At 45.5% G+C, this 27767-nt stretch overlaps 2 protein-coding genes across 5 annotated transcripts in view; one reads left to right on the top strand and one right to left on the bottom strand.

Moving 5' to 3' along the window:
• The window catches only part of UBE2R2 (ubiquitin conjugating enzyme E2 R2), a 97359-nt gene extending 86391 nt beyond the window's left edge, over positions 1-10968 (top strand). For all 3 annotated transcript variants that reach the window (XM_039543637.1, XM_039543639.1, XM_039543638.1), the window contains 2 exons: positions 2259-2393; positions 7175-10968. In XM_039543637.1, the coding sequence (XP_039399571.1) occupies positions 2259-2393; positions 7175-7394 (355 nt within the window). In that variant the 3' untranslated portion in view covers positions 7395-10968. The remainder of the gene's footprint in view (positions 1-2258; positions 2394-7174) is intronic.
• Positions 10969-20190: 9222 nt separating this feature from the next.
• The window catches only part of UBAP2 (ubiquitin associated protein 2), a 92626-nt gene continuing 85049 nt past the window's right edge, over positions 20191-27767 (bottom strand). For both annotated transcript variants that reach the window (XM_039543632.1, XM_039543633.1), the window contains exons 23-28: positions 27263-27477; positions 25826-25925; positions 25625-25732; positions 24247-24314; positions 22629-22820; positions 20191-20428 (exon numbers count right to left, since the gene is read on the bottom strand). In XM_039543632.1, coding sequence (XP_039399566.1) covers positions 20333-20428; positions 22629-22820; positions 24247-24314; positions 25625-25732; positions 25826-25925; positions 27263-27477 — 779 coding nt within the window. In that variant the 3' untranslated portion in view covers positions 20191-20332. The remainder of the gene's footprint in view (positions 20429-22628; positions 22821-24246; positions 24315-25624; positions 25733-25825; positions 25926-27262; positions 27478-27767) is intronic.

Genomic DNA, 27767 nt, shown 5'->3' with positions numbered 1-27767 from the left:
AGCCCGATAAGAGGAATATTCCCTGAGTTCTGTAGACGCAAGTGTTTAGGCACTGTCTTCTCAGCTCTTGTCTTTGGTATCTCCTTCTATTTCATATATACTTTCCTTCCACTTAACTTCTAATGCATTTGTCTCTAGTAAGGCTTCAGAGCAAGTGCAGTAAACATAACAGTAACTGCAGCCATGTGGCTGGGAGTATAGAATTACCTAGTTTAGTTTATTCTTTTTGCCTTGTGCCTTTGTCATGAGGTGTGTGCATGCACCCAAGAGCACAGGCTCTTAAGCTTTGTTGTATGAAATGTAACTTTTGACCTTCCCGTTCTTGTTGTCTTGTTTAGAACCTTGTCTCCTTAAAATAAACTGTCACTTATGAACACATCCATCCTACTGAAGTGAGCTTTGCTCTCTTTTGGCTTGTTATTGCTGCAGATAAAGGAGGCTCTCTGCTAGGAGTTACATAACTGGCCTTGTGCTGATTCACAGCTCACCAAGAATCACGCTTGACAGTGTAACTGGATACTATAGAATTCTTGCCTTGTGTGTTCTCCTTATGTTGCCCAGCAGCTGTCACCCATAGCACTGTGTGGGCTGGGGGAATCCAGGCAGGACCTACTGGGCATCCAAGACATCCCCCAACAGCAGTCAGGCAAGAAAAAGCCAAGGCCTGGAATCCAGACTGTAGTATGAGGAATCCTTCTCTGGAGGCATCAGACCATAGCAACTGCCATCTCCTTCCCCACTACTGGGGCTGAACAGACAGGGTTTCCTGGGAGGCTGGAGGAGGTAGCTCCCAGGAGCATTGGGGATTTCTCAAGTAGCCTGGCTCCTTGGGCATACGCAGCCCCTGGATGTCAGCAGACTGCCTTTTACACTGGAACTATGGACATTATTTTTGTCTACCAGCTGGCTGTCTGCCCCAAACACATCCCACTCTGTCTCTGCAGCCAGCCTTGCACTCCCTGCCTGCCTGCCTTTCATTCCCTGTAAGGAACAAGTAAAAGTAAATGGAACTGACAGGCCTGGTGCCCATCACCGCCCTGAACATTTTTACTTTACGTTGGGCTCCCACCCACCACTGTCATGTCTGCCTTCTCTGGAATGTGAGCCTTGGGGCACAGGCAGTGTGTGCATGGGTCCTGATTTGGAGCATTTGGCTATTTAGGAAAGAATCTTGGGTGGATTCTTTAAATGATGAATATTCAGTTGCTAGGGTGAGGTAGGGGTGTGGTGTATGTGTTTAAACTCTTAAAAGCAAATATGTATGTTCTCCTCAAACTCTAAACTCTTTACGCCAGGGACGCTGGGTGTGCAGGTTTCTGGTACTATCTTATAAACGCTTAAGCACTAAAGCTGGGACTACAGCACACTGGTGCTGAAAGCCCCCAGTACCTCAGGTGTGTGGCGGGGATTATGTTCAGCACCAGTTTGTACGGGCACCTTAACGCTTTCTCCTTTCAAATCTTCCTGGTTTGAAAATCTCCTAGTGCATCATTCGTGGAGTTGGTCAGAGAATTTTTTCACAAATCACCTTTTTTATTGGAAAATGCAGATTCCTCAAGACCTCATGGGAACTTACCAGGTTCAATGAAACTTCCACTGGGAAAGGTTTCTGACTCCTGTTTGGAATTTCTGGTCAGAGACCACATGTCCGCCATTATAGCCAGTAGCTCAGTAGTTAGGGCGCTCACCTGGGATGTGGGAGACCCCAGGTTCAAGTTCCTGCTCCAAATCAGGCAGGACTGAAACTTGGGTTTCCTATATTCCAGGTGAGCACCCTAACCACTGGGCTATTGGCTGTTCTGTGTGAGGGGTCTCTCTCTCTCTGGCATGATTTATTTATTTTTTGGTTGAAAAACTTCAAAAGGTCTTGGGTCCATCCCAGAACTTAGCAGGAACAATTTGCAGTCCTAAATATTTGCTGGATGGGAAAACTCCCCCCCCCCCCCCCCCCACACACGTTTTCATTTTACAATATCTCCAGTGAAACATTTGTTTGTTCTCTACCACCCCATTCCCCTCCCCCGCACACAGCCCTCTAAAACTCCTGGCTAGTGGTGGTGTGAGCGCATAAATCCTGTCCTGCTGTTAACTTTGCTTTCATTCTAGCTGTGGGGTGTGAGTTTGCACCTAACTTTATTCCAAGTCTCAGGTCTAAATGTGTTCCTAAAATGGCAGCCTTAATTCACATTCGAGACTTCTACCATAGCTCCATGAATGCTTTGCCCTGACCTCTAATGTTGCTTTTTTTTATTTTCCAGGACTATTCTACTGAGTGTAATCTCCTTGCTTAATGAGCCCAACACCTTCTCTCCAGCCAACGTGGATGCATCAGTCATGTTCAGGAAATGGCGGGACAGTAAAGGAAAAGACAAAGAGTATGCTGAAATCATTAGGTAAAGTCTTGTTTGGGCAGGAGACCTTGCAATAAGAATTCAGTGTGGTGCGTCACACCTTTAAAAACCACTTTAAAATAAAGTTTCTGGATGAGCTTGATGCTTACAGAGCTAGATGTTGAAGGGGACATGGACAATTACAATAGAGTCATAAGAGCAATGAATGAAATCAGTGGGGGAATCTGCTGTACATCTTAGATATGTGTACACAAATGCAAGGAGTATGGGGAATAAACAGGAAGAACTGAAAGTTGGCACACAAACTATAACAGCTGGTATCACCAACTTGGTAGGATAAGTCTCATTACTGGAATATTGGTGTAGAGATAGCCTTTTCGGGAAGTGGGGGAGGGCAGAACACTTGTTCTGAGGTCCAAAAGAAGGTGAGAGGCAGACCAGTTGAGTCTCTGGATAAACATAGAAGAGGCAGGAGAGTCAGGAGGGGTGATTTCATGGTATGGAGCTACTGTAGACCAGCAAATCAGAAGAGGAGGTGGATTTCTAGAACAAGTAACAGAAATATCCCACACACAAAGCCTATTGGTAATGAGAGACTTTACTAATGGGACCTTCCCAGACATTTGTTGGAAAAGTAACATGGCAAAACACAACACACTTCCAATAAGGTCTTGGGGACAACTTCTTGTTTCAGAAAGAGGAGGAAGTAACCAGGGGAACTAGCATGTTAGACTTTATTCTGACCAACAGAGAGAGATTGTTTGCAAATTTGAAGGCAATTAGAGTAAAAGTGCTCATAAAATGATGTTTCATGATTCTAAGGAAAGGAAGGAGTGAAAGCAGCAGAATAGGAACAGTGAACTTCAAAAAACAAAACAAAAAAAAAGACCTCAACAGATTCAGAGCTAGTAGGTAGGGTTCCATCAGAAGAAAATCTAAGGGATAAAGGTTCAAGAGAGCTGGCAGTGCCTCAAGGAGACAATATTAAAGGTACAACTGCAAACAATTCCAATGCGAAGGAAAGACAGGAAGAATAGAAAAAGGCCAGTATGGCTCCATCAGGAGCTCTTTAATCTGAAAATCAGAAAGGAATCCGACAAAAAGTAGAAACGTGAATGAATTGCTAAGGATGTCTACAAAAAAATAGCACAAGCATGTAGGGACAAAATCAGAAAGGTTAAGGCACAAAATGAGTTACATCTAACAAGGGACATAAAAGGCAATCAGAAGAGGTTCTTTAAATACATTAGGAGCAAGAAAAGGATAAAGGAAACTGTAGGTACCTTACTTAATGGGGAAGAGAAGAGCTAATAACTGATGCCATCAAGAAGCTGGCGTGTTTAATGCCTCTTTTGTGTCCATCTCACTAAAAGGATTAATAATGACCAGACACTCAACACAATATCAATAAAGGGAAAAGAACACATTCCAAAATACAGAAGGAATGGAATAGGCTAACGAATATTTAGGTTAAGTTAGATGCATTCAAGTCAGCAGGGCCTGATGAAATTCATCCTAAAATACTTAAGGAACTAGCTGAAGCAATCTCAGAACTGTTAGCAATTATCCTCAATGAGTTCTGGAAGATGGGTGAGGTCCCAGAAGACTGGAGAAAGACAAACATGGTACCGATCTTTAAAATGCAGGAACGAAGAGGATCCAGGGAATTAGACTAGCCAGCCTAACTTTGATACCATGAAAGATGTTAGTACAAAATATTCACTAATCAGATACTAAACACCTTGCAGATAATAGCATTATAAGGAATAGCCTGCATGGACTGGTCAAGAACAAGTCATGCCAAACTAACCTACTTTCCTTCTTTGACAAGGTTACAGGCCTAGTGGTTGTGGGCGAAGCTGTAGATGTGATATGTATTGATTTTAGTAAATCTTTTGACTGTCACGTGCCATTCTCCTAAGCAAAATAGGAAATGTGGTTTAAATTAAACTTTAAGCTGCGTGCACAACTGATCGAAAGGCTACTTGGAGTAGTTATCAATGGCTTGCCGTCAGAGTGGGAGGGCGTACCTAGTGCTGTCCCACAGGGGTCAGTCCTAGGTCCAGTACTAGCGAATATTTTCATTCATGACTTGGATAATAGAGTGGAGAGTGTCCTTATAAAATTTGGGAGGGCTTGCAAATACAAGGACAAGATTAGAATTCAAAATGACCTAGGCACATTTGAGAATTGTCTGAAATCAACAAGATGAAGTTCAATAAAGACAAGTGCAAAGTACTACACTTACGAAGGAGAAATCAAATGCACAGCTACACAATGGGGAATAACTGTCTAGACTCTAGGTAGTAGTACCGCTGAAAAGAATCTGGGAGTTATCTGGATCACAAATTGAATGAACCAACAACTTGATGCAGCTGCAAAAAATGCGATTCTGGGTTGTATTAATAGGAGTCTTGTATGTAAGACACAGGATGTAATTATCCTGCTTGGCACTGGTGAGGCCTCAATGGGAGTACTGTGTCCAGTTCTGAGCACCACACTTTAGGAAAAATGTGGACAAATTAGAGTGTCCAGAGGAGGAGAACAAAAATGATAAAAGTTTTCGAAACTTGACGTGAGGAAAGGTTAAACTTGGCATGTTGAGTCTTGAGAAGAGAAGATGGGAGAGGGACCTAATAAGTCTTCCAATATGTTAAGGGCTGTTATAAAGAAGATGATCAACTGTTCTACATGTCCACTGAAGGCAGGACAAGAAGTAATGGGCTTTAATCTGCAGCGAGAGAGATTTAGGTTAGATATTAGAGGAAAACTTTCTAACTACAAGGGTTGTTAAACTCTGGAACAGGCTTCCAAGGGGGGCTGTGGAATTCCCATCATTGGAGGGTTTTCAGAATAGGTTGGACAAACACCTGTCAGGGTGGCTTAGGTGTACTTGGTCCTGCCTCAGCATAGGGGGTGAGATTTGGTGACCTCTTCAGGTCCCTTCCAGCCCTGCATTTCTAGGATTCTACATCAGATTCACATAAATGTGTTTTGTTTTTTTAATTGATTGGACCAACTTCTGTTTGTTGAGCATATCTCTTGCACTAATCTGTTCCATCTTGTACATACTTAGCTGTGATACAGAGTACCTTTCCAAGACCTGAAGTAGAGCTCTGTGTAGCTTGAAAGCTTCTCTCTCTTTCTCTCCAAGTTTGGTCCAATAAAAGATATTACCTCACCTACTTTATGTCTCTGATATCCTGGTACCAACACTGCAGATATAAATAAGTTGTCACTTCTAACCTGACTATTTCTGAAAGCTGTTAACTTTAACCTTCTTAGGGCCAAAGTAATTTTAAAGCCATTTCTCTGCCTTGGTGGCAGGAGCCCCTGATAGAACACCCTTAGTGTGCTATTGATGCTGACTGCTGGCACAAAAAGGTCAACATCTCTCTTGACTGCTTTTCTTTGTCAGATTGTTCTGGCATAATACTCATACAAAGTCCTTTGGCCACTAACAAATCCCCAACTGGATCACTGTTTCCCTTTGCGCATTGCCTGTGTGGCTTGGTGAATGGTTAATTACTCATGCTTAATGAATTTACTTGAGGTTGCACTCCTGGCCCTCTTGTATTTTAAATGTTATTTCTGTACTGTAACCTTACTTAACAAAATCTGCAGAGTGTGTTTCTGAGCTTGAAGCATCTGTTTAAAATCCTGCCTGTCTTTCGTTTAGAATGGTGATTCTTAGACGTCCCTAGTTCTGTCAAGTCACTAGTTACTGAAGAACCCTTGTAAAGGCAGTAAGGCCCTCTTGGTCAGTAAAGCTTTCAGGAGCCTTTTTGACTACTGGAGGATTTTCCCTTCCCCAGGTGGTAGCGACTAGACCTGCATGGAGCCAGCACACTTTAGGAATATGTTGAGAGTTCTGGATTAGAGCTGACGACTTCCAATCATTAAATCAGCCTCATAGTTGTATAAGTGTTGGAGCAAGATCCTCTGTCCATGTACAGTCATAGCTCCAACTCTCACCAGGTGTTAGGGTAAAATGTCATGGTGTCAAAATGAGACCACCAACCCTTTCCTCAGTGAAACATGCGGATGGCCAACTGTAATTGGGAGTGTGATGCGTTGTCTCTTAAAGGCAGAACCCTAATTATCAGCTGGTTAATCTATCCATATTTCTGTAAGAGGGAACTGTTTACACACACACCATAATGGCTTCCAAACAGTGTTACTAGAAAGGATTGGATAGCTGTAGCTCAAGGTAGCCAACATTTAGTTAGACTGAATTTTCAGAAGCACTTGGCATTGACTCAGCTCTGTTTGCATTTACTTCAGTGGGAGCACAGCAGTGCTAAGCATGTCTGAAAATGCCATCCTAAGTATAGCTGGATAAAACTTTTAGTGGAACTTAAATGCTTTTGGAGAAACTTTGAGACTGTGGCCCCCAGAGGAAACCACCTGATATGTCTGCCGCGCCCCCCCCTTTTTAGGACCCCTTTTTGGAAAGAGGAAGATTCATTGCATTAATCAAACTTTCTACCTGTAACTAGCTTATGCAAGTCACTAATATTGGACCTTAAAATACACTATCTTGTGTTGCTGGAGTTTTGGAAGAGTTTACTGGGACTGATGATTTGTAGCAACCCCATACTAGTGACTGGAGGAAAACAAACTTGTGTGTTAGCTTCACTTGCTATACTTCTGACTCAACTGCTGGCTTCCTATGGAATGCACGTGCTGAAATGGCTTCATTGTCTCTGGGCCAGGGATGAGGTTTATGTTGGTTCTTGGGGATTGCTCTGCAAGTGTTTTGGAAGGGAAAGCTACGGCTGAACCTGTGATCACATTGCTGCTTTCTCTTCTCTACCTTGCAGGAAACAGGTTTTGGCTACCAAGGCTGAGGCGGAAAAGGATGGTGTGAAGGTCCCCACTACACTGGCAGAGTACTGCATCAAAACTAAAGTGCCTTCCAATGACAACAGTTCAGATTTGCTTTATGACGACTTGTATGATGACGACATTGATGATGAAGACGAGGAGGAGGAAGATGCCGAGTGTTACGATGATGATGATTCTGGCAACGAAGAGTCGTGACCTGCTCCCTACATGCCCCTGTACTGCCCTGCCGACTCAGGCCAAAAGGGAGCAGTGGTAACCTAGCAACAGTCCAGCAAAAAATACACGGGGGAAATCGACAACAAACTCTTGTCTCCTGCTGTACGGATCTCTGTTTGCTCTTTTTTATGGACCTCTTAGAGAGAGAGAGACCCTTCACAGAATGTCTGAATTCTTGCATTCTTAACCCTTTCATCACTGCATTATGATTTCTTTTTTAAGAAAGAAACTCCCCCCCTCGCTTCTCTACAAAACGTTCACAGTGAAACAGGTTTGGTCTGTGTTTAAATACTTTAATTAAACACAGTCTTGCATCGAGATGTTTAATGTATTTAAAGCTGGAACAAACCCATTGAAGTTGGGTCCTTGGGAGTTCACAAGTGCTGCATTTACTGGGAAGAAAAAACAAAACCACACAAAAAAGCAAATTGCCAAGGTTTAGCTGCTCCATTTACAATAATAGCGTGTGCACATTTGTGTAGCTTTGTGGTGGTGGTGGTTTTTTCCTTTTTTCAAGGCTTGGGGCGGAGAGTGTAAGCTACTGTGTGTTGAGCTTGATGGAATGTGTTACTGAAAGGTACAGTATTCCTTTTCAGCCTGTTCTAGTTAGGAAGTAGACAGCCCCTGGAGCCTTGCGCCCAGAGGGCAGAATCAGCTGCCTTTTTACCAAGTGTATGATATGAACCCTAAAATAAACACTTAACACTTCACATCTGTACAACTGAGCCCTGGGTTGCTATTTATTTTTCAGACTGGTTGGGGTTTAGAAATCACTATGCCGTTTGTTAGAATGCTGCTGAGATCTGCTGCTGGCTCCCATTATTGGGAGGGAATCGTGAAAATACCAACTTTAAATCCTCTCCTCCTTCAGAATGCAAAGTTGGCCACCTTAAAAGCGGTGGCAGGTTTAGTCAGCCAGTATTAGTCCTAGGAGCATGTTCAGTGTCTAGAATCTGCCGTTTTCAATAAGCTACTACGCCTCTGGAGAGTCTAGTCTGTGCGTTAGTCGTAGCTGCCAGTTGCTCATCTCTGCGCCTCAAATGCCTACTATTGACTTTTAGCGTCTACCTTTTTGTTTATTTAAATGGGTAAGACTAGTTGTGAGTTGGCAAATGATAGGGCCCCCCAAGACTTGTTGCTGCAGATTGTGGGCCTTGAGGCAGAATCCAAAATTCCCTTGCGCAACAATGCGCTCACAAGAACTAGAAATACCAGTCTGGCCTTCCCCATGCTTATCAGTGGGCAGATCTTCTGAATCGACCGTCAAACCAAGACTGTCCTCGTTACTGGAGAGGGAAAGGGGGTCCTGGTGACAAAGCTTCGTTGTGCTCACATAGCTCTCAAATACGGATGCCAGCTTGTTCATGGCTGAAGAGCTGTGTCAAAAAAGTGCATGGACCCAGATGGCTGAAGGGAGCTCTGCAAACCAGGATTAGAAATAGCTGCTGCTAGGCTTTCAGCATGTTCATTGGGTGGTGTGCAAAATTCAGGCAGTTCAGCCACTCAAGAATCTTTTGCATGTGCTGGGGAGCTTTTGGCAGAAGATCCGACCTATCATCCTCAGACTTTTTGATGAGGGAAAAATAGCTTATTTTTTCCCCCAGCAGAATTTGATTGCTTAACCTGATTGACATCACAAATCCATTATAAAGCACTGTTGTGATTTGGCTGCAGTGTGGCACCCTGAGTTGGCTTTTGGGACTACTTTTTGCCCACTGATTAGGACAGCATTTCAAGTATACTGAGCCTCGAATCACTTCAAGAACCTTCTAGTGGCGTGGAGTGACTCATGGTGCTGTTCTGGCTTCAGTGGGGGTTTTTGCCTATATGGGGGAAGTGAGGACTGTTGCATCAGGCCCTTACAGGCTCCTTGTCCTCAGGGTTTCCAGTGGCATGTCACCACCCTTCACTAACCCTGCCGCCTCAAAGTTGATTGGCTGGGGAAGCCTTCTAACTTGTTAATAAAGTGAAAGCTGGGAGTGCTGGATCTGTGAGCGGAAGGGCTGTGACGTCCTGGTATCAGAAGAGCAGATGTGTCCCCTGGGCTGGGCGCTGATCTTTTTTTTTTTTTTTTTTTTTTAAATAAAAAGATACTGAAGTAAGGTGCCAGCTGTTTGGAGTTGAAAGCAGTCCAGCCTCTTCTACAAGGAAAGAGCAGGAAAATTATGCCAGGAACTGGAAACGCAGGATTCACTTCATATGTTTTTTTAAAATGTTGGTTAAAGCCTTTTTTGCTGATAGAGGAAAATGTGACTGTTCCTTTCTGAAGGCTCCACGGTGTGATCCCATCAAGACATTCCAGAACATGGTATATGAGACATTGGCACCAGCTTGCTGGTGGAGAAACCCCCTCCCTGTGCCCCATGGCATGACCAGAAAAAGCACCCTGTTGTGCCTTATTGATTAAAGGCAGCCTCCTACATAAACTTGCATCCCTCCACCCATGTCCTCACGCCGGATACAAGGATCTGTCTGCCTGCCTGCGTGGCATTCCCTTGGGCGCTAGTCAGTACCGTTCCTTAAGCAGTCACATTGAGTTCTGCTGAGTCACATGAGGCTTTGCCCACCATCCTCTCCAGGAATGAGAAACCTTCTCCCTGCCGCACTTTTGGAGTGAGCAAATGGAGCTCCTGCAGGAGGCGTATAGTGCAGCTACCACTAAGGCGAACAGTTTTTCAGCCAGAAATGTATACTTCCAGATCAAGCACCTGTGGTGTACTAGCTTCTTAAAAACCTATAGGAATGTATACAGTGTGATTAGATTGCAAGAACCAAGTGCGTTTCCCTTGAACTCATTCATGGGAATAGTTCTTAGGAGAATAATTATTCCCTCTGAGGCAGTCGGTGCTTTCTAGGGAAACTAACCTCACTCCTTTTCGGTGTGGTGGTGGATGGGATGGGTGTGACTTAAGATAGGGAAGCAAACAACCCAATCAATGCAACACCACTTGTGCTGATGACTTGGTTTGAAATGAGGATACTGCATCTTTCAGGATCTTTCCCTTGTACTTTGACCGTCTTCACTGTATACTCTCCAGTGATGTGTATTCTCAAGCTTGGTGTTGTAAGATGCGTTATCATGATTCTTCTGTTACCCTTTGATTTGTTAAAAAGCCTGTTCCGAGAGCTCCTACGTTAGCCAGATTAACATCTCTCCCCCTCCGTCCCCTGCAGCGTCATTGCTTGTTGACTTGCTGGTTCCTGTCTCAAGATACAAACCACCCAAGTATGACTATGAAACTATTTAAGAGATTATGAGGAAAAATGTTTACCTGACCTGTGTATTCTTTTCTTACCTCCCATCCCAACCAATGGTGACGTTTACATTTATAATTCAAGTGCAGTTTTCAACCATTCTGAGACCAGCAGGGTGCACTAGATTTTCTTAGTAGTTTTCTTAGCTGAAAATTCTGGATGTTTTCCTTTATTTTTTTTCCCCTTCAATATAATTTACCAGAAAGGATTAACTGATGCATTTTGTGTTGTCTTCCCCTTCAATAGTTTATTTTGTCTTTTCTGCACATCTGTCTACTAATAAAATGTGAAATAAAAATACCCATGTATTGTTACTTCCCTGTCAACCAGACCACTTTGTTGCATACGTTAAAAGCTCTGAATGCCAGCTCTTTGAAGGGGTCCTGAGGTTCTGTCTGTCCTTCAGAGCACCAACACCCAGTGTTCGACGGTTGTGTAAAGAAAGATATAGACCCTGCCCCCAAAATGCTACCCATTAGCATTAATGTTGGGGTGGGGAAAATCCTACCTGCCCCAAGCATGGTCTTAAGAAAGACCAGAGCAGTATGGAGAAACTGTCACTTAGGCCCAAGCTACAGTAGTTCAATACTTTTCATACTCTTAGCATAGCTGAAGTGTAGGGCTGGAAGGGACCTCAAGGTCATTTAGTCCAGCCCCCCACTGAGGCAGGATGAAGTGAAAATGGTAAATGTAACTGACAAAGAGAGAGGACTTAAGCTTGTTATAAAATAAAGCTTAGTAATATAGGGTGTCCAGGTTTTCTCTTGGACTGGAATTAATCCAATGTCTCAATTGCCTAAATGTGTCTTGCTTTGTACAGGGCCTGAGCATGTTCTCATTGAAGTAACAAGCTTTGCTGCTGATTTCAGTGAGAGCAAAGCATGACCACAGGGAAACCCGGCTTAAGTGGTCACAGCAGACCCTGATGGCTATTTGCTGAGTGGAAATGGACTTAAAACAGCTACTGGAGTAACCTGTACCCTGTCAGCTCTTAAGCCAAGACCTGGTTGAAGAAGGCAGGCCTCATGGACAGGTGTGTACTGGGTCAGATTAGCCTGACAGTTCTAAACATCAAGCTCCCTATTCCCCTCCCCTCTGAACTAGTATTTGCTGATGTTAGAATGAACAAATGCTACAATAGGCCTAAAATTAGATCAGGGCCAGTTCACACAGTTCCCTGTAGTGAATACCCTCTCCCGCTGACATGCAACTACTGCTAGAAACCAACGTACTGAATGGTGAATTGCCCTGACTGGTACTACACTTCAAGCAGTTCTCCCACTATTGAGGGTGCTGCACCTCAGTGAAGATGGTCCTGGCATGACTGCCTGGAAGGGCTGGCCACTAGCCCTGTAACTGCATTGCCCTGGATACATTGGATTGGTATCAAAGCTAAGGAAGGCCTTAACTATTTCCTATACGGTTATGTGTAACGGAGGGGACACCTGTCAAAGGCAGGTATGAATTTGTATATGGGGAAAACCTCACCAACAGAAGGGGTGAGACGATCCAGTCTTCACTAACTCTGTAACGCTGTTCTCCTTTCATTTTTGTTACTCTAGCGTTGCCAAAGCACCTCTATGGACCCTCTGATGCAAATATTCCCTGTGCAGGGCCAGTGCCTGTACAAACCCCTGTAAGAGGGGGCAGGAAACAACCTCACAACAAACTTAACTTAGGTAGAATATGCAACTAAAAGATACTTACCACCTTTAGTGTCTCTGCTTCATAAACTTAAGTTTCACACCTTTACAAATTCTTCTGGACCCATGGTTTATGGTGATAGGATGATTTGGAAAATATTAATCCCAAATCTGCTCAAGTTTCTGAATAGCTCTTACCTTGTCAGTAAAGTGCTAGAATGTGGGTAAATAAGCTTGTTGTTGTATTTAGTGCTTGTAGTCTCTCCTAGCGGAAGGCCCCTGAATAATCATTATTGAAATACACTTCCTGCCAGCAGTGCCAGTGGCACTGCTAAGTAGTGATGCTCTAAAGAGCCTGCTGAATGATGGGGGAAGCTGGCTGCCTGGGGACAGAAGGGGAGAAGTCACTGGAAAAGCAGCTGGCCAGTCCCCCAGCGGTGGGGGAGCACCACAACTTAGTGGGATATTAGACAATAGAGGAAATCACTGTGTAGGCAGCCAGGGTGGTGCACAACAGCATTGATCCTGCCCTCAGAGGAAGGGAGTTTATTTCTGCACCAGTTCAAGCTGCTCCAGGGCCTATTACTCCTCCAGCTGGAGCTGATAAGAATAGGGCAGGGGGACCAGGTCTGCAGCTGTGAAGAAGATACAGCTCTCCAGCTCACAAGGAACAGAGAGAGGCAGCCAATGCAGAACTGGTAAAGGATGCAGGGGAGTGCTACTTCCAGGAATGGACTGCAGGGCCTCAACCCACCCTTCTCACGGCCATAGTCTCCAGAGCTCAGGTGACTAGCCCATTCAGATTGAGCCCTGACCAAAGCCTGTGCTGCGAAGAGACATAGAAGGGATGATAACAAGGCAGCTCAGTGCTACAGGTGCCACTAGTGCTTTTCAGTATTAATGTTGAGTAACAAAAAGCAGCAGGTTCTAGCTCAGCTGTGAAGGTGTCTACACTGCACCTGAACCCCCTGTGAACCTGAGCTGGATGCCATAGGCCAGCTGTGGGTTTTTACTGGCAGTGTAGACAGCCCATGCTGAATCCCAGCAAACATCTACACTGCAATTAAATAACCCCTTAGCTTGAGAGTTTCTCAGGGTATGACTACACTGCAATTGGGCAATCTGTAGCAATTAGTAGCTGAGAGTTATACACTGGGTGATGACTAGCCACACTGCTGGCAAAGCTGGTCTTTGCAGATCCAGCTAATCAATGAACAAGCCCATCTTAATGCCAGCTAGCTCTAAAATCTGAGCTGGTCCATATATAGCCCCACTTCAAAAATCTATTAAATCCTAGAGTCACCTATTCCTGCTTGATTGGGAGTACAGACTCAAACTGTTCTTTCCAGCAAACAAATACCCTCATCCACCTCTCCTCACTCATTGTGCCTAGGTTCCCTACTCTTAAATGATTCTGTGGTTGTACCAGTAACAGACCAGGTTTGCTCTCCCAGGCCTATCTCTGAGTAAGCTTCCTGAAGCCACACTTAGTAATGGGTGAAACTTACCCATATCTAGAGGGCTTACAGCTCACAACCCCCCCGTACATTGTAAATGATGCTTAGAGCACAGACTGGCTTGCTGGAGTGTGAATTTCCAACAGGGAGCGGAGTAGTTGTGCACCTCCCATAGAGGCCTAAGAACCCCACTTAACTTAGGTCACATACATCATACTTCAAAATCTTGGCTCTGAACTTTGAGGCCTTGGACAATATTGCATCTCTTCCTGTAACTCTCCTTCACTCTTCACCCAGCAAGCAAATAAATAAATAAATGGGATGTTCTTAGTGTTTCCTAGTCTCTGGGTATTCTATTGAAAGACTTTCCTACCCCCAAGACCTATTTCTGCTTCATACTGGAAACACATGCAGAAAAGCTTAACTAACTAGGCAGCCTGAAGGAAAAGCAGTTTTCAGGCTTGAGTAGCCACTGAAATTTAGACCCCAAAATTGTTTAAAATATTATTTTCCCTAAAGGAGATTCATTACTTCCTTAGCCTGAGGCACCTGGCAAGAAAACTGGCCTGTTGCCTTCCCCCAGGGAAGCATTAAAGGTGTCCTACAAAGGAACTTGATGTCTGGGTGGTTCTGTGCTGCCCTGAATTCCAACTGGAGCAGCTCACACAGGGCAAAATGCTGTTGCACTAAGTGGTCCTGCATTCTAGCAGTACATAAATTGCAGAGCTGAGCCTATTGATGCCAGCATGAAAACTCCAAGCCAAAGTGTCATTCCTCAGTTACATATAGGGCCCTAGGAACATCCTGAACCCAGCTGTAAGCAGAACACACCCAGTGGTGGTCAGCAGTGGCTTTTAGCACACAGGCAAAGGAGGCCCACTTTGGACCACCTCAGGGGATTTGCAGTTCAACCTTGACAGGACATTTGGGCTGACAGCCATTTTCTAAGATACCTACTGAAAATGCCAGCAGGTTAAGTCTTCTGTATTCATTGCTTACTCTGGCCATACTCAGTTTACAGTAAGCTTCCGTTTTAGCAGTCAGGCAAGTCTCTACTTGTATCAGAGTAGCCTCTGCTGGTTGTAGTTCTGAGCTGAAGGCAACATTAAGATGTGCGTTGGAATCTGCTCTTCCACACCCTAGGATGGGAGAAAGATGTCAGTACTGATCCCCACTGTGAAAGGAGCCAGTCACATTTCTGGTGACTTCACCCCTCCCTTCATGTCCCTGAAACTTCAGCCTCAATGTCCTTTTTACTTCCTTTAAAAAGAGCATTGGAAGGCAGCTCCTCTCTATCCTTCCTTACCAATGTCTTCAGTGCATTCAGACTGGCTAGTGGTATCACTGCATGTGGTGTCCCCTTGGGCCACTTTTGCATGTGTCCCTCTGATTAAAGGAAGATTGATCCCTGGACACTGGAAACTTTTTTTTTTAAACCCAACAGTTGTATCAACAACACAACATTTCTGGGGGAGTAGAATGCTAAGGAGAGAACCAGCCCAATGGCCATCTACTGAAAAAGCAAGGAGATAATATGATCAAGAAAGGAGCTGCTATTTCTACTACATGGGGCTGTAGGGTAACAGGCTCCAGCCAGCTAAATAGTTACAGGATGAGAACATAAGAACATAAGAAAGGCCGTACCGGGTCAGACCAAAGGTCCATCTAGCCCAGTATCTGTCTACCGACAGTGGCCAATGCCAGGTGCCCCTGAGGGAGTGAACCTAACAGGCAATGATCAAATGATCTCTCTCCTGCCATCCATCTCCATCCTCTGACGAACAGAGGCTAGGGACACCATTCTTACCCATCCTGGCTAATAGCCATTTATGGACTTAGCCACCATGAATTTATCCAGTCCCCTTTTAAACATTGTTATAGTCCTAGCCTTCACAACCTCCTCAGGTAAGGAGTTCCACAAGTTGACTGTGCGCTGCGTGAAGAAGAACTTCCTTTTATTTGTTTTAAACCTGCTGCCTATTAATTTCATTTGGTGACCCCTAGTTCTTGTATTATGTGAATAAGTAAATAACTTTTCCTTATCCACTTTCTCAACATCACTCATGATTTTATATACCTCTATCATGTCCCCTCTTAGTCTTCTCTTTTCCAAACTGAAGAGTCCTAGCCTCTTTAATCTTTCCGCATATGGGACCTTCTCTAAACCCCTAAGCATTTTAGTTGCTCTTTTCTGAACCTTTTCTAGTGCTAGAATATCTTTTTTGAGGTGAGGAGACCACATCTGGACACAGTATTCGAGATGCGGGCGTACCAGGGATTTATATAAGGGCAATAATATATTCTCAGTCTTATTCTCTATCCCCTTTTTAATGATTCCTAACATCCTGTTTGCTTTTTTGACCGCCTCTTCAGAGAACTATCCACGATGACTCCAAGATATTTTCCTGACTCGTTGTAGCTAAATTAGCCCCCATCATGTTGTATGTATAGTTGGGGTTATTTTTTCCAATGTGCATTACTTTACATTTATCCACATTAAATTTCATTTGCCATTTTGTTGCCCAATCACTTAGTTTTGTGAGATCTTTTGAAGTTCTTCACAATCTGCTTTAGTCTTAACTATCTTGAGTAGTTTAGTATCATCTGCAAACTTTGCCACCTCACTGTTTACCCTTTCTCCAGATGATTTATGAATAAATTGAATAGGATTGGTCCTAGGACTGACCCTTGGGGAACACCACTAGTTACCCCTCTCCATTCTGAGAATTTACCATTAATTCCTACCCTTTGTTCCCTGTCCTTTAACCAGTTCTCAATCCATGAAAGGACCTTCCCTTTTATCCCATGACAGCTTAATTTACGTAAGAGCCTTTGGTGAGGGACCTTGTCAAAGGCTTTCTGGAAATCTAAGTACACTATGTCCACGGATCCCCTTGTCCACATGTTTGTTGACCCTTCAAAGAACTCTAATAGATTAGTCAGACACGAATTCCCTTTACAGAAACCATGGTGACTATTGCTCAAGCGGTTATGTTTTTCTATGTGTCTGACAATTTTATTCTTTACTAGTGTTTCATCTCATATGCCCGGTACCGGCGTTAGACTTACGGTCTGTAATTGCCGGATCACCCTAGAGCCCTTTTTAAATATTGGCGTTACATTAGCTAACTTCCAGTCATTGGGTACGAAGCGATTTAAAGGACAGGTTACAAACCTTAGTTAATAGTTCATACTTCACATTTGAGTTCTTTCAGAACTCTTGGGTGAATGCCATCTGGTCAGTGACTTGTTAATGTTGAGTTTATCAATTAATTCCAAAACCTCCTCTACTGACACTTCAATCTGTGACAGTTCCTCAGATTTGTCACCTACAAAAGCCAGCTCAGGTTTGGGAATCTCTAACATCCTCAGCCGTGAAGACTGAGGCAAAGAATCCATTTAGTTTCTCCGCAATGACTTTATCATCTTTAAGCGCTCCTTTTGTATTTTCATCGTCAAGGGGCCCCACTGGTTGTTTAGCAGGCTTCCTGCTTCTGATGTACTTAAAAAACATTTTGTTATTACCTTTGGAGTTTTTGGCTAGCCGTTCTTCAAACTCCTCTTTGGCTTTTCTTATTACACTCTTGCACTTAAGTTGGCAGCGTTTGTGCTCCTTTCTATTTGCCTCACTAGGATTTGACTTCCACTTTTTAAAGGAAGTCTTTTTATCTTTCACTGCTTCTTTTACATGGTGGTTAAGCCATGGTGGCTCTTTTTTAGTTCTTTTACAGTTTTTCTTAATTTGGGGTATACATTGAAGTTGGGCCTCTATTATGGTGTCTTTAAAAAGCGCCCACGCAACTTGCAGGGATTTCACTTTAGTCAATGTACCTTTTAACTTTTGTCTAACTAACCCCCTCATTTTTGTATAGTTCCCCCTTTTGAAATTAAAGGCCACAGTGTTGGGCAGTTGGGATGTTCTTCCCACCACAGGGATGTTGAATGCTATTGTATTATGGTCACTATTTCCAAGCGGTCCTGCTATAGTTACCTCTTGAGGTGCATAGATCTCACCATGCCCCCCTCCAAACTCCCATTACACCCACTAGGCTTAACTAGCAGGGATCCAGCTTGCTACTCAATTCTAAACAGGCAGCTGGAAGGCACAGACACCCCTTTCCCCTGCTGATGGTCTCATAGAATCATAGAATTCAAGATCAGAAGGGACCATTATGATCATCTAGTCTGACCTCCTGCTAGATGCAGGCCACATAAGCCGATCCACCCACTCCTTTAGCAAGCGACCCCTGCCCCATGCTTCGGAGGAAGGCGAAAAACCTCCAGGGCCACTGCCAATCTTCCCTGGAGGAAAATTCCTTCCCGACCCCAAATATGGTGGTCAGCTGAACCCCGAGCATGCGGGCAAGACTCTCCAGCCATACCCTCTTGAAAAAGGTTATATCATCATATTGACCCATTGGACTATTTACTTCAGTGCAGCACTTAATTGACCTATTGACTAAGCCCGTTATCCTATCATACCATCTCCTCCATAAACTTATCTAGCTTAATCTTAAAGTCATGGAGGTCCTTCGCCCCCACTGTTTCCCTCGGTAGGCTGTTCCAGTATTGCACTCCCCTGATGGTTAGAAACCTTTGTCTAATTTCAAGCCTGAATTTTCTGACTGACAATTTATATCCGTTTGTCCTCGTGTCCACATTAGCACTGAGCTGAAATAATTCCTCTCCTTCCCTGGTATTTATCCCTCTGATATATTTAAAGAGTGCAATCATATCTCCTCTTATCCTTCTTTTGGTTAAGGAAAACAAACCGAGCTCCTCAAGTCTCCTTTCATACGACAGGCCTTCCATTCCTCGGATCATTCTAGTGGCCCTTCTTTGTACCCGTTCCAGTTTGAATTCATCCTTCTTAAACATGGGAGACCAAAACTGCACACAATACTCCAAATGAGGTCTCACCAACACCTTATATAACGGGACTAGCACCTCCTTATCCCTACTAGAAATACCTCGCCTAATGCATCCCAAGACCGCATTAGCTTTTTTAACAGCCACATCACATTGCCTACTCATAGTCATCCTACGATCAACCAGGACTCCTAGGTCCTTCTCCTCCTCCGTTACTTCCAACTGGTGCGTCCCCAGCTTATAACTAAAATTCTTGTTAGTCATCCCTAAATGCATAACCTTACACTTCTCACTATTGAATTTCATCCTGTTACTAATACTCCAGTTTACAAGGTCATCCAAATCTCCCTGGAGGATATCCCGATCCTTTTCCGAATTGGCAATACCTCCCAACTTGGTGTCATCCGCAAACTTTATCAGCCCACTCCTACTCTTGGTTCCCAGGTCAGCAATAAATAGATTAAATAAAATCGGACCCAAAACCGAACCTTGAGGAACTCCACTGGTAACCCCCCTCCAACCTGACAGTTCCCCCTTCAATACTACCCTCTGAAGTCTCCCCTTTAACCAGCTCCTTATCCACCTCTGGATTTTCATTTTCGATCCCCAGTCTCATCCCACTGTCTGCAGAAGAGGGAATGGGAAGGGGTTTAGAAAGCAACTGCTCCTTGAGTCTTTGTGAATGGAGACAGCAAACACCAGTTATACGCTCAGATCTTTATTATTAGGTGGAGTAAGGGCTAAAAAGAAATGAAACTTCTAAAACATTCACCATACTGGTGCAGGACAGGAAGGACCAAGAGCTTCCTCCATCAGTCTTTTTAAAAAAAAAAAGTGGGGAGGGGTAATGAAGTTTCCATCCATTAGCTCTGGGTATCCTGGGCAGGGGCAGCTTGGGGCAAGAAGAGGAACAAGAGACAGCTTATATTTTTATTTAAGAAACCGCTACATAGTTTTGCCTCTAATGATGCAAAGGAGGTTCCAGGACACTGACTGAGCCATCCAAAGTCTCTTGCTAGAGAAACAAAAAACCCTGTCAATTTTTTTTATTTAAAAATTGTGAAATAAAAAGATGATGCTGCAGCTCGTGGCCACGGTAACAAAACTGTCCACGAGAGAGTGTCTTCCACACCAGCGGCGGTGGGGGGAGATAGGGGACAAAAGAAGGGAGAGGGCCCACAAAACAGTTAAAAAAAGTAACGGCTACATCTGAAAGGAAAAAATCAAACCAACAGGAGACAGAACCCCTGATTTGTCTTTCAGGCCAGGCCTTCTCATCTGCCTGAATTAGGAACTGCGTTAAATAAATGGGCTCCTTCTTCAACAAAAATGGCACAGTTTGTCTTTTGACAGATTATAAAGCCCTTAGAGCTTAACAAAAACAAAGGAAGATGCCCTGGTGCAGAATGGAAGTGAATAATTAATTCTCCCTACAAAGAAAATAAAACAGGCTGCAAAGATGCAGAAACCACATTTAGGCTCTATTACATTTACAAATACATACATAAATATATTACATACAACAGCAACTCAAAGAGGGAGCGGGCGAGCGCCACAGAAGGATGGCTGGCTGCAGTTCTCCCCGCACAGACGTTTGGCTGAGCAGTTACTTTTTCTCCTAATAGTTCCAGGAATGGGCATCGACTTTTTCTTCTTTCAGTCTCCCCGTCTCCCCCCCTTCCTTGTTTCGGTTTTAGTTTGTCCAGTATGGAGAAGTGCCATAGGCGGTTTTGGTAGCCTGAGACTTTTGCTGCATGGTGCTTGGCTGATTGCGCTGGCCAGATCCACCCTGGAAAGAAATGAAAAGGGAGGCACATGATCAGATCAGAAGCCACCGCGGCTGGATCCCTAATCCTGAAGCCTCAGGGAGCACACTGCATTTATTAGCTTGGAGCAGTAAAAGACCTGCCTGCCCCATCCATCCTCTCAGCAGCCCTGGGGATGGCCTTTGAAAGCAGCAAGGTCTATGTTAAAGCAGGGAAATGGTGTCCCTTGGCCCTCACTCTGGAGGAAGAGTTGAGTATTCCAGCATCACGCTGCCCCAGGCCTCAACAAAATCCACAAACAGCCAAAGCAAATCCCACCGGGAACAGAGGGCAGAAGTGCTGAGTAAGCTCATTTCCACAAGGCTTGCCCCATCTGGGACAAGTCAGCCAGCCGCCTCACTGCCTCTTTTCAGCCAGAAAACGTTCTTGCCTGCCGCAGCTGCAGCAAGGAGATGGCTTAAGTGATTTGCTGGGAGCGATCATCTGTTGCATGGAAGAGAGACCTTGAAACTGCACACTGAGGGCATGGCCAGTACCCAGCTTTCTGCAGGTCAAGAGACTCAAAGCATCTGGATGCTCTGAGAATCATTTTGCCACAACCTTTACAACAACCTGAACCCCAAAAGCAAGAGTCAACCCTGGATGACCATCATTCTGGCTCTGTCACGTGATGTAACTGGCCTTGAGGCCATCCCATATCTGCTTGGAAAACGCCAATCTCCACTAGCACTGGCCTTCAGCCGTCAGGAAGGACATGGGCCCAGAGCACAGGTTGTGGTGTCAAGTTCTCTTAGCACCTCAACCTGCATTATGGGCAGACACTCAAGCCGAGATGCTGCAGCATTTGTCCCCTGCTGCCAAGATACTGTCCTGCCTCCCAGAACGCAGACAACCCAGCCCCAATCTAGGTGACTTTCAGCACAGAGCAACTAGCTGTTTCCTCAGAAGAGGAGGAAGTTGACTCAGCCGAGCAGAACTAGGATTAACCAAGCTGTCCACGACCTGAAACAAGTCAGCTGACTGAGCGTGGGTGGAGCAGACACACCTTTCCCCCTCTGCCTCTGGACCACACACAATAAAAGTTCTTTTTAAAAACATCTTTGATGCAGTCAGCTTGAGACTTCCCCAACCGGCACCCGAGCGACCTCCTCTCTTGCTGATCATCTGTTAACCAAGATAACCTAGGAGGACAAATCTGAGGCCTAGGACACTTGGGGTCACTGTGGTGATGGTAGGGGGTGAAAGACTTATTAAAGCCTACCTAATCATTGATAGTCTGTCAAAGGAACAGGGCCTCCTTCCCTCAGTGCCCTCTGGGAACACTCCAGTTCCATGAGTTTCTTAGGGCAGAGGAACAAAACACATTCCCCACCCTAAAAAGAAAGGTGTACCCCAAACTCAAACAGCTGGAGGCAATGATTGGCCCATGATCCAGGAAAATCATCCAAGTGGCTGACCCCAATGCCAGCCAACTCTAGATCAAGAATGTGACCAGCTGCATGACCTGAGCTAAGTCCATGATTTCTCTGGCTAATAAGCCACACTGCAGAAAACGAATTAGAAGAGGCAGGTAAAAAACACGGAGAGTGAAGGGAAATGGTCAGAAGCTGGATGGGCAAAGGAGGTTCCCCTAGGGAGGGCTGAGACACCAGGGTGCACAGGCGTAAGACATCAGACACATCCAGGGACAGGGAAATAATTTGTTATGTTCAGACGCAAAGCAAACTTTGCATATTTTTCAAGAGACATTAACAGAGATGAAGGGAAATGAACTGGCCAGAGAAACTGAATGCAAAACCACCAAAGATACTAGGGAAGCTGGCGAGAAGGCTTATTTTGCTGCTAGCTGTATTTCTTTTATTGTTACAGAACAATTATGATGGTTGTAAACATCTCCGTGACCTGCCCAGGAAAGGAGAGTGGCAGTCTCTGCTGGCTGCTAGAGCTTCCCGCCTCTGCACTGAGATTGTGTGCACCAAGGGGGAAACTGCCACAAAGCCATGTTAGCCTCTTGAGACCAGCATCTCCCCCACCCTACCCAAGGCTACATGGCAGTTTAGTCTGTATTACCTAGCGAGGTACTTTGCCAATGGGCAGAGCCAAAAAGAACAGGACCGAGTACCTGTGATGGGTGGGATCAGTTTGGACACACTCTCTGGCTGATGGTCATCTAGTTACTTTGAGGAGCAGCCTCAGAGAGGCACCAGGGATTGATAGACTCACCTGCCCATCTTGCTGAAGGTGGTGATGCAGCATCTGGGAATGAGGCTGCTGATGTGCAGGCAGGATATGCAGGAACGGGGCTGGAGCATAACCTGGGGCAGCACCAGGGTTCAGTGGCCCAGTGGATCCAAGAGCAGATGGCAGGCTGAAAGGAGGCGGTGTGCCAGCATGGAATCCCTGCTTGTCAAACGTCTGCATGGAGGCAACAGGGAAGCAGTTAGACACTTTCCTCAGCGCCCTTTGGGTGACCAAACAAGGGCAAGAGTTGCCTGAACAAAGAAAACTAACTCTTTACCAACCCAGATCCAATACACATCAGCACTTTAGCTAGATATTTACAATCAAGTGTTCCCTTTCCTCTTAAAGGCACACTGCTGTGCTGCCTGGAGTGAATCGGCTGCCTTGGCTATCAACTGCTCATTGCGATTTCACTTTCTCTGACCTGTCTACTTGGTTTGGCCTTAGACTGCAAGCTCCTCAGAGCAGAAGCCATTCCTAAGGGTTTAGAAAGTCCCTAGTACATTGTGGGTACGACCACAAACAAGCAGTAACTGCCCATGACCCAAGATTAAATGATCCATTGACAGACACTAAATTGCGCCTGTTGTGAACAGGAGAAGATGGCCTCTGGGCTTCCCCATAGGCAGGAAATTCATGCACATTCTATACAATGCAGCAGACCAGCAAAAAAACAACTAGTTCTTAGCAATCAATTTGCTCATGACAAAGTCAGGAAATATTTAAGCCAGTCAGGGCTGCTCAGTAAAAATGGCAGAAGAGGTCACAGCAGGAGTTTTGCTTCAAGTCCCCAACCCCTCATGTCTGGTGCTAAGCAGCAGACTCGAGGCCCAGGTGCCTTTGTTCAGAGAGTGTACAGCCCGGCTCATCAGAAATGCAGGAGCAGGTCCCGGGTAGGCAGCAATATCTATATGGATCCCCACCCCAAGGCCCTTACAAAAGGGCACAGGGATTCCATGCTCCAGAGAGTGGAATCGGGAATTAGTATTTAACCCCACGCATTCCACAGCTTCTCAAAGGGAGACTAGCTGCAGCACAAACAGCCACAAGACAACAGCACTGGGTGGAAGAGACGGTGATCTGGTATCAATGCGCACACAGCCCAAAAGGAACAGAGGAAATCAATGGCCATAATTATAGATTTGTGTTTGTCCACACAGTCTAGCCTCTCTCGAGATGATGCTATGGCCCTGTGTTTAGGACAATGCAGCCCTAAAACATTTGTGATACTGCATTTTAAAAGCATCTCAGGACTCGACGGAAGTTAGGCAATAATGTGGGAATCTTTGCTTCCACATTAACAGCCTGTGTCATGAGTCAGCATGGCAAGAGCAGGCTAAGGATGGAAAAGAGCAGTGGTGTCAAATGAGACACTTGGAAGTCCTCTTTAAATCAAGTGGAGTGAGTGCTGGAGAAAGGCCAGAGTCTGGGATTACCCCGTGGAATGGGGCTGAGAAATCACCAGCGGCCAAGAGGCTCCCTGAGAGGACGAGTCCTGCTGAAATGACACTGGCCAGTGATCTGACCACCTTACCCTTGGGCACAGGAGGGAGGAGGGCATGTTCATGCTTCTCAGAAAGAATGGGCCATAGCTCCTCACCTGAGTCTTGTTATAGACTGAGCCACTGATATCAGGCACACCTGTGTTACTTGAGGTCACAGAAACACCTGGAAAACAAAAAGCCGCTGACAACGCAAGAGCCAAAGGCAACCCAACCTGAACCTTCCTTTCCCTTGCTCCTGGGATCCCCATCGTGTTCACTGGCTGCTGCCCGCATCCTCTGTGTCACCCCCACCTCCCTCTCCCCAACTATATCAAATGAGGCCACTCCTGGCTGGCTGTGCCGTTCCCTCCCATGCCATCCCAGGCCCTCTACAATTCCCCACATTAGGAGTCAAAAGAAAGCGCAACAGCCTATTTCCTGAGCTCCCTTTATAAATCAGGCGTGAGACCACTATCCTAGGGCACTGAACATTCATTTAGATCAAGAGAAGGCAATGTTCCCCTCAAATTAGGGAGCTCATTAAAAGACGCTGTGTGGTTCCCTGGTCCACAGTGGCTGAACCAGCTAGTGTGGCAGGATCAGAACCAAGCAGGGGATTGATCGCCAGCTGGGAGGTGGCTGTTCATTCCCAGTCTGAACTAGAATCATGGCTCCCAACTCGAGCCGTTTCACTTACGCAAGAAACAAAGATCGAAGTCTCTAGCCGATGAATGAAAGGATTGGGCTGGCTGGGTTTCCACTGCTCTCAGACATGTGAACAACAAGGCTGAGGATATAGGTACTGAGCAGCTGGGCTGAGGAAGATTTTTCTGGCCAGTATTTACATAAGTCAGGGTAGGATTAGTTGGTGCCAGGGGGTCACTGTACATTTCTCAAGTGGTCCCACTAGCATCTGCAGAGTTTAAGCTTTCATATAAAACAAATCAATGTTCTAGCCCTTATGGTATGCAAAGAGAGCATTCCAGGGATGAATGGATGCTATCAGTGACGGACTCTCCAGAGAGCCTGAAAAACTAACTCGATTTGCCCCCTTCACCTCAAAGGGTGTTGATTCTGGAGCCTAATCATGAATGTAAATAACATTCATGATCTAACTGGTAACTATTTCAGCAAAGAGACAGCTGCTCTGGGATCAGGGAGCTGGCGTTGGCGGAGTGCCACTATCCCTCCACCACATCTGAACATTAGCTTCCAGCTGGCAGAGGTAAGGGTTTGCTGTTTCTCCTCTGTGTAAGTGAGGAAAGCTGGACTTCAAGCCACTCACCTCCTTACACAAATTCAGCCATTGGCTTAGAAGGGGCGTTTGGAACATTAAAAGCATTTTGAACATGAGAGATGGAGAAGCAGCTTGGGACTCACCCCATTTGAGAGCTGGTCGTCATGCTGACCTGACACTGGGAATTCTGGGAGTTTGCCCTGCAAGATCCCTGATCTGAAGTGCTTATGTGCACCTCAGATCCCTTTATTTGTTACCTTTCCCAGGTCCAGTGCCAGCAGATTTGTTTTGTGCTTGAGATGACCCACTGTAGCCTCCTTTGCTGTAGTCTCCAGCTGCCGTTCCCTGCGTTAAGTCATCATAGCCTGCCAACGTGGACAAGACATGGTGCTACAGTGAGCAAGCAGCTCTCAGGACATTAAATGGCACAGATGCACTGTCCACTCGAGTAACCTTACCTGCTCCATAACCATGTTGTCCATAACCACTTGGCTGCTGAAACGGGGTGGAAGCGGTGTTCAAATTGACACCATGCTGCTTGGCTGATGCTGGAGGTACCTGGAGGCAAAAGGCATTCTCAGTTAGAAAACAGCATAAAAGCCAGTTTCCTCTGCCATCTAGTGGGGAAGCTCATAGGAAAGGAAAAGGAAATAATTGGAGATATACCAATCTCCTAGAACTGGAAGGGACCTTGAAAGGTCATCAAGTCCAGCCCCCTGCCTTCACTAGCAGGACCAATTTTTGCCCCAGATCCCTAAGTGGCCTCCTCAAGGATTGAACTCACAACCCTGGGTTTAGCAGGCCAATGCTCAAACCACTGAGCTATCCCTCCCCCCCTCATCCCATGGCTCTGCTGGCCTCACTGCGCTGCATCTCCCAGCTGTGAAATAGAGGCCTTTAAAGTGTTAGGAAATCCTTGATTCCTTTTGCAGTACCTCAGAGCAGTGAGATCTAGTGCTCTGAGCACAGGGCTGGGAGCCAGGACCCATGAGTTCTACTCCAGCTTCCAACCTTGACTGCTGTATAGCCTTGTGAGAGTGACAGCTTCTCTGCCTCAGTTTACCCCTCTTGTAAAATGAGGACAGTATCTGCCAAGCTTGGATACAAGATTACCTATCAATTACAGAGCAAAGTTATCCCCACCCCAAGAAACGTGCCTGTTTTATACATTTATAAAACCAACAGTGAACAATGAATTCCTCAAGAGTCTGGAGATCGCAAACCAGACACACCCAAACACACCCATGGAATTACAGCCCCATAACTCAGGGAGCCTGATATTTATTTTGTATAATAAAAATGTACAAAGCCTGGATCCAAGCCTTGTACAGACACTGTCTGCACTTACCCCTCTACCACCTTCTCCTGCCAGGGAACCCCTTGCCTCCCAAAGCCTCTTCCCCCTAACTGATTTCTCCAGCCTATCCCACGCCACTGACTCAACTTCTGCCTCCCTCTCCAGCGGCCATCATGGGCTGCTATAATATAGTTAGGCTCAAATTTGTAATTCCTGGATGAACCATCACCTCCCCCCAACCCCAAACTGTTTTTGACACTGATCAACATTCTCTGCTGTATCTCTATACCACCCACCATTGCCTACATAAAGTTAGAATATTACAGTCCTGGCCCTTTAAAGTTCCTCCAGTCCTGCATGGACAATGTCATTTTACACGGAAGCCACAGAGCGGACGACAAACTTGGACGTCAAGCTTTAACGTTGCTTGCCAAGTTGCCATACAAGAGAAGAAGTTCCACACGTAAACTGAGCCTTATTTCATCGGAAATGCCCTGAAGGACAGGGGGAGCTTTAAAGAGCCAGGACTGCACTAGGCAAAGCTCGAGAAGCACAAAGAGGGCAGCTAATGGGGTACGGTTTGGTTCCCATGACTTACAAACATGGTGGGCCCATACTGGAATGCACTGGGTACTCCTGGCACGCCGGCGTAATATGGTAACCCCGTGTAGCTGTATCCTGGGGGCAACGTAGGGTTTAGGAAGGGTTGCTGAGTGGTGTGGTGAGTCTGCGTCTGATTCTGCTGCGGCTGAGCCAGGGTGGTAGCGGGAGCAGGGGAGGCAGAATCCCCACGGCCAAATTTTGTTACATCACCTGCAAGAAAAGCCATCAACTGTTTCAGGAGGGTTGTTTCTCATCCTTTGCTTTCTCAGCTCTCCAGCATTGGCAAAAACTGTCAAGGGCTGGGCTTGTGATACAGTCAAGAGGGTGAGAGTTTAGTGGTGAGAGCATGGACTGAGAGTCAGGACTCCTAGGTTCTATTCCAGCAACTCATTGCATGACCTTGGCCAAGAGAGAACTCTCTGTGCCTCAGTTATCCCACTGACAAAATGGAGAGAACAATACTTACCTGTCGCACGGGGGATCCAGTCACCGAGTGTTCG

This window comes from Mauremys reevesii, linkage group 6 (genome assembly GCF_016161935.1).
Source record: "Mauremys reevesii isolate NIE-2019 linkage group 6, ASM1616193v1, whole genome shotgun sequence".
In the NCBI taxonomy this organism is placed as follows: Eukaryota; Metazoa; Chordata; order Testudines; family Geoemydidae; genus Mauremys; species Mauremys reevesii.
Note: the sequence above shows the minus strand (reverse complement) of the source record. Positions and strands in the feature narration are given on the sequence as shown.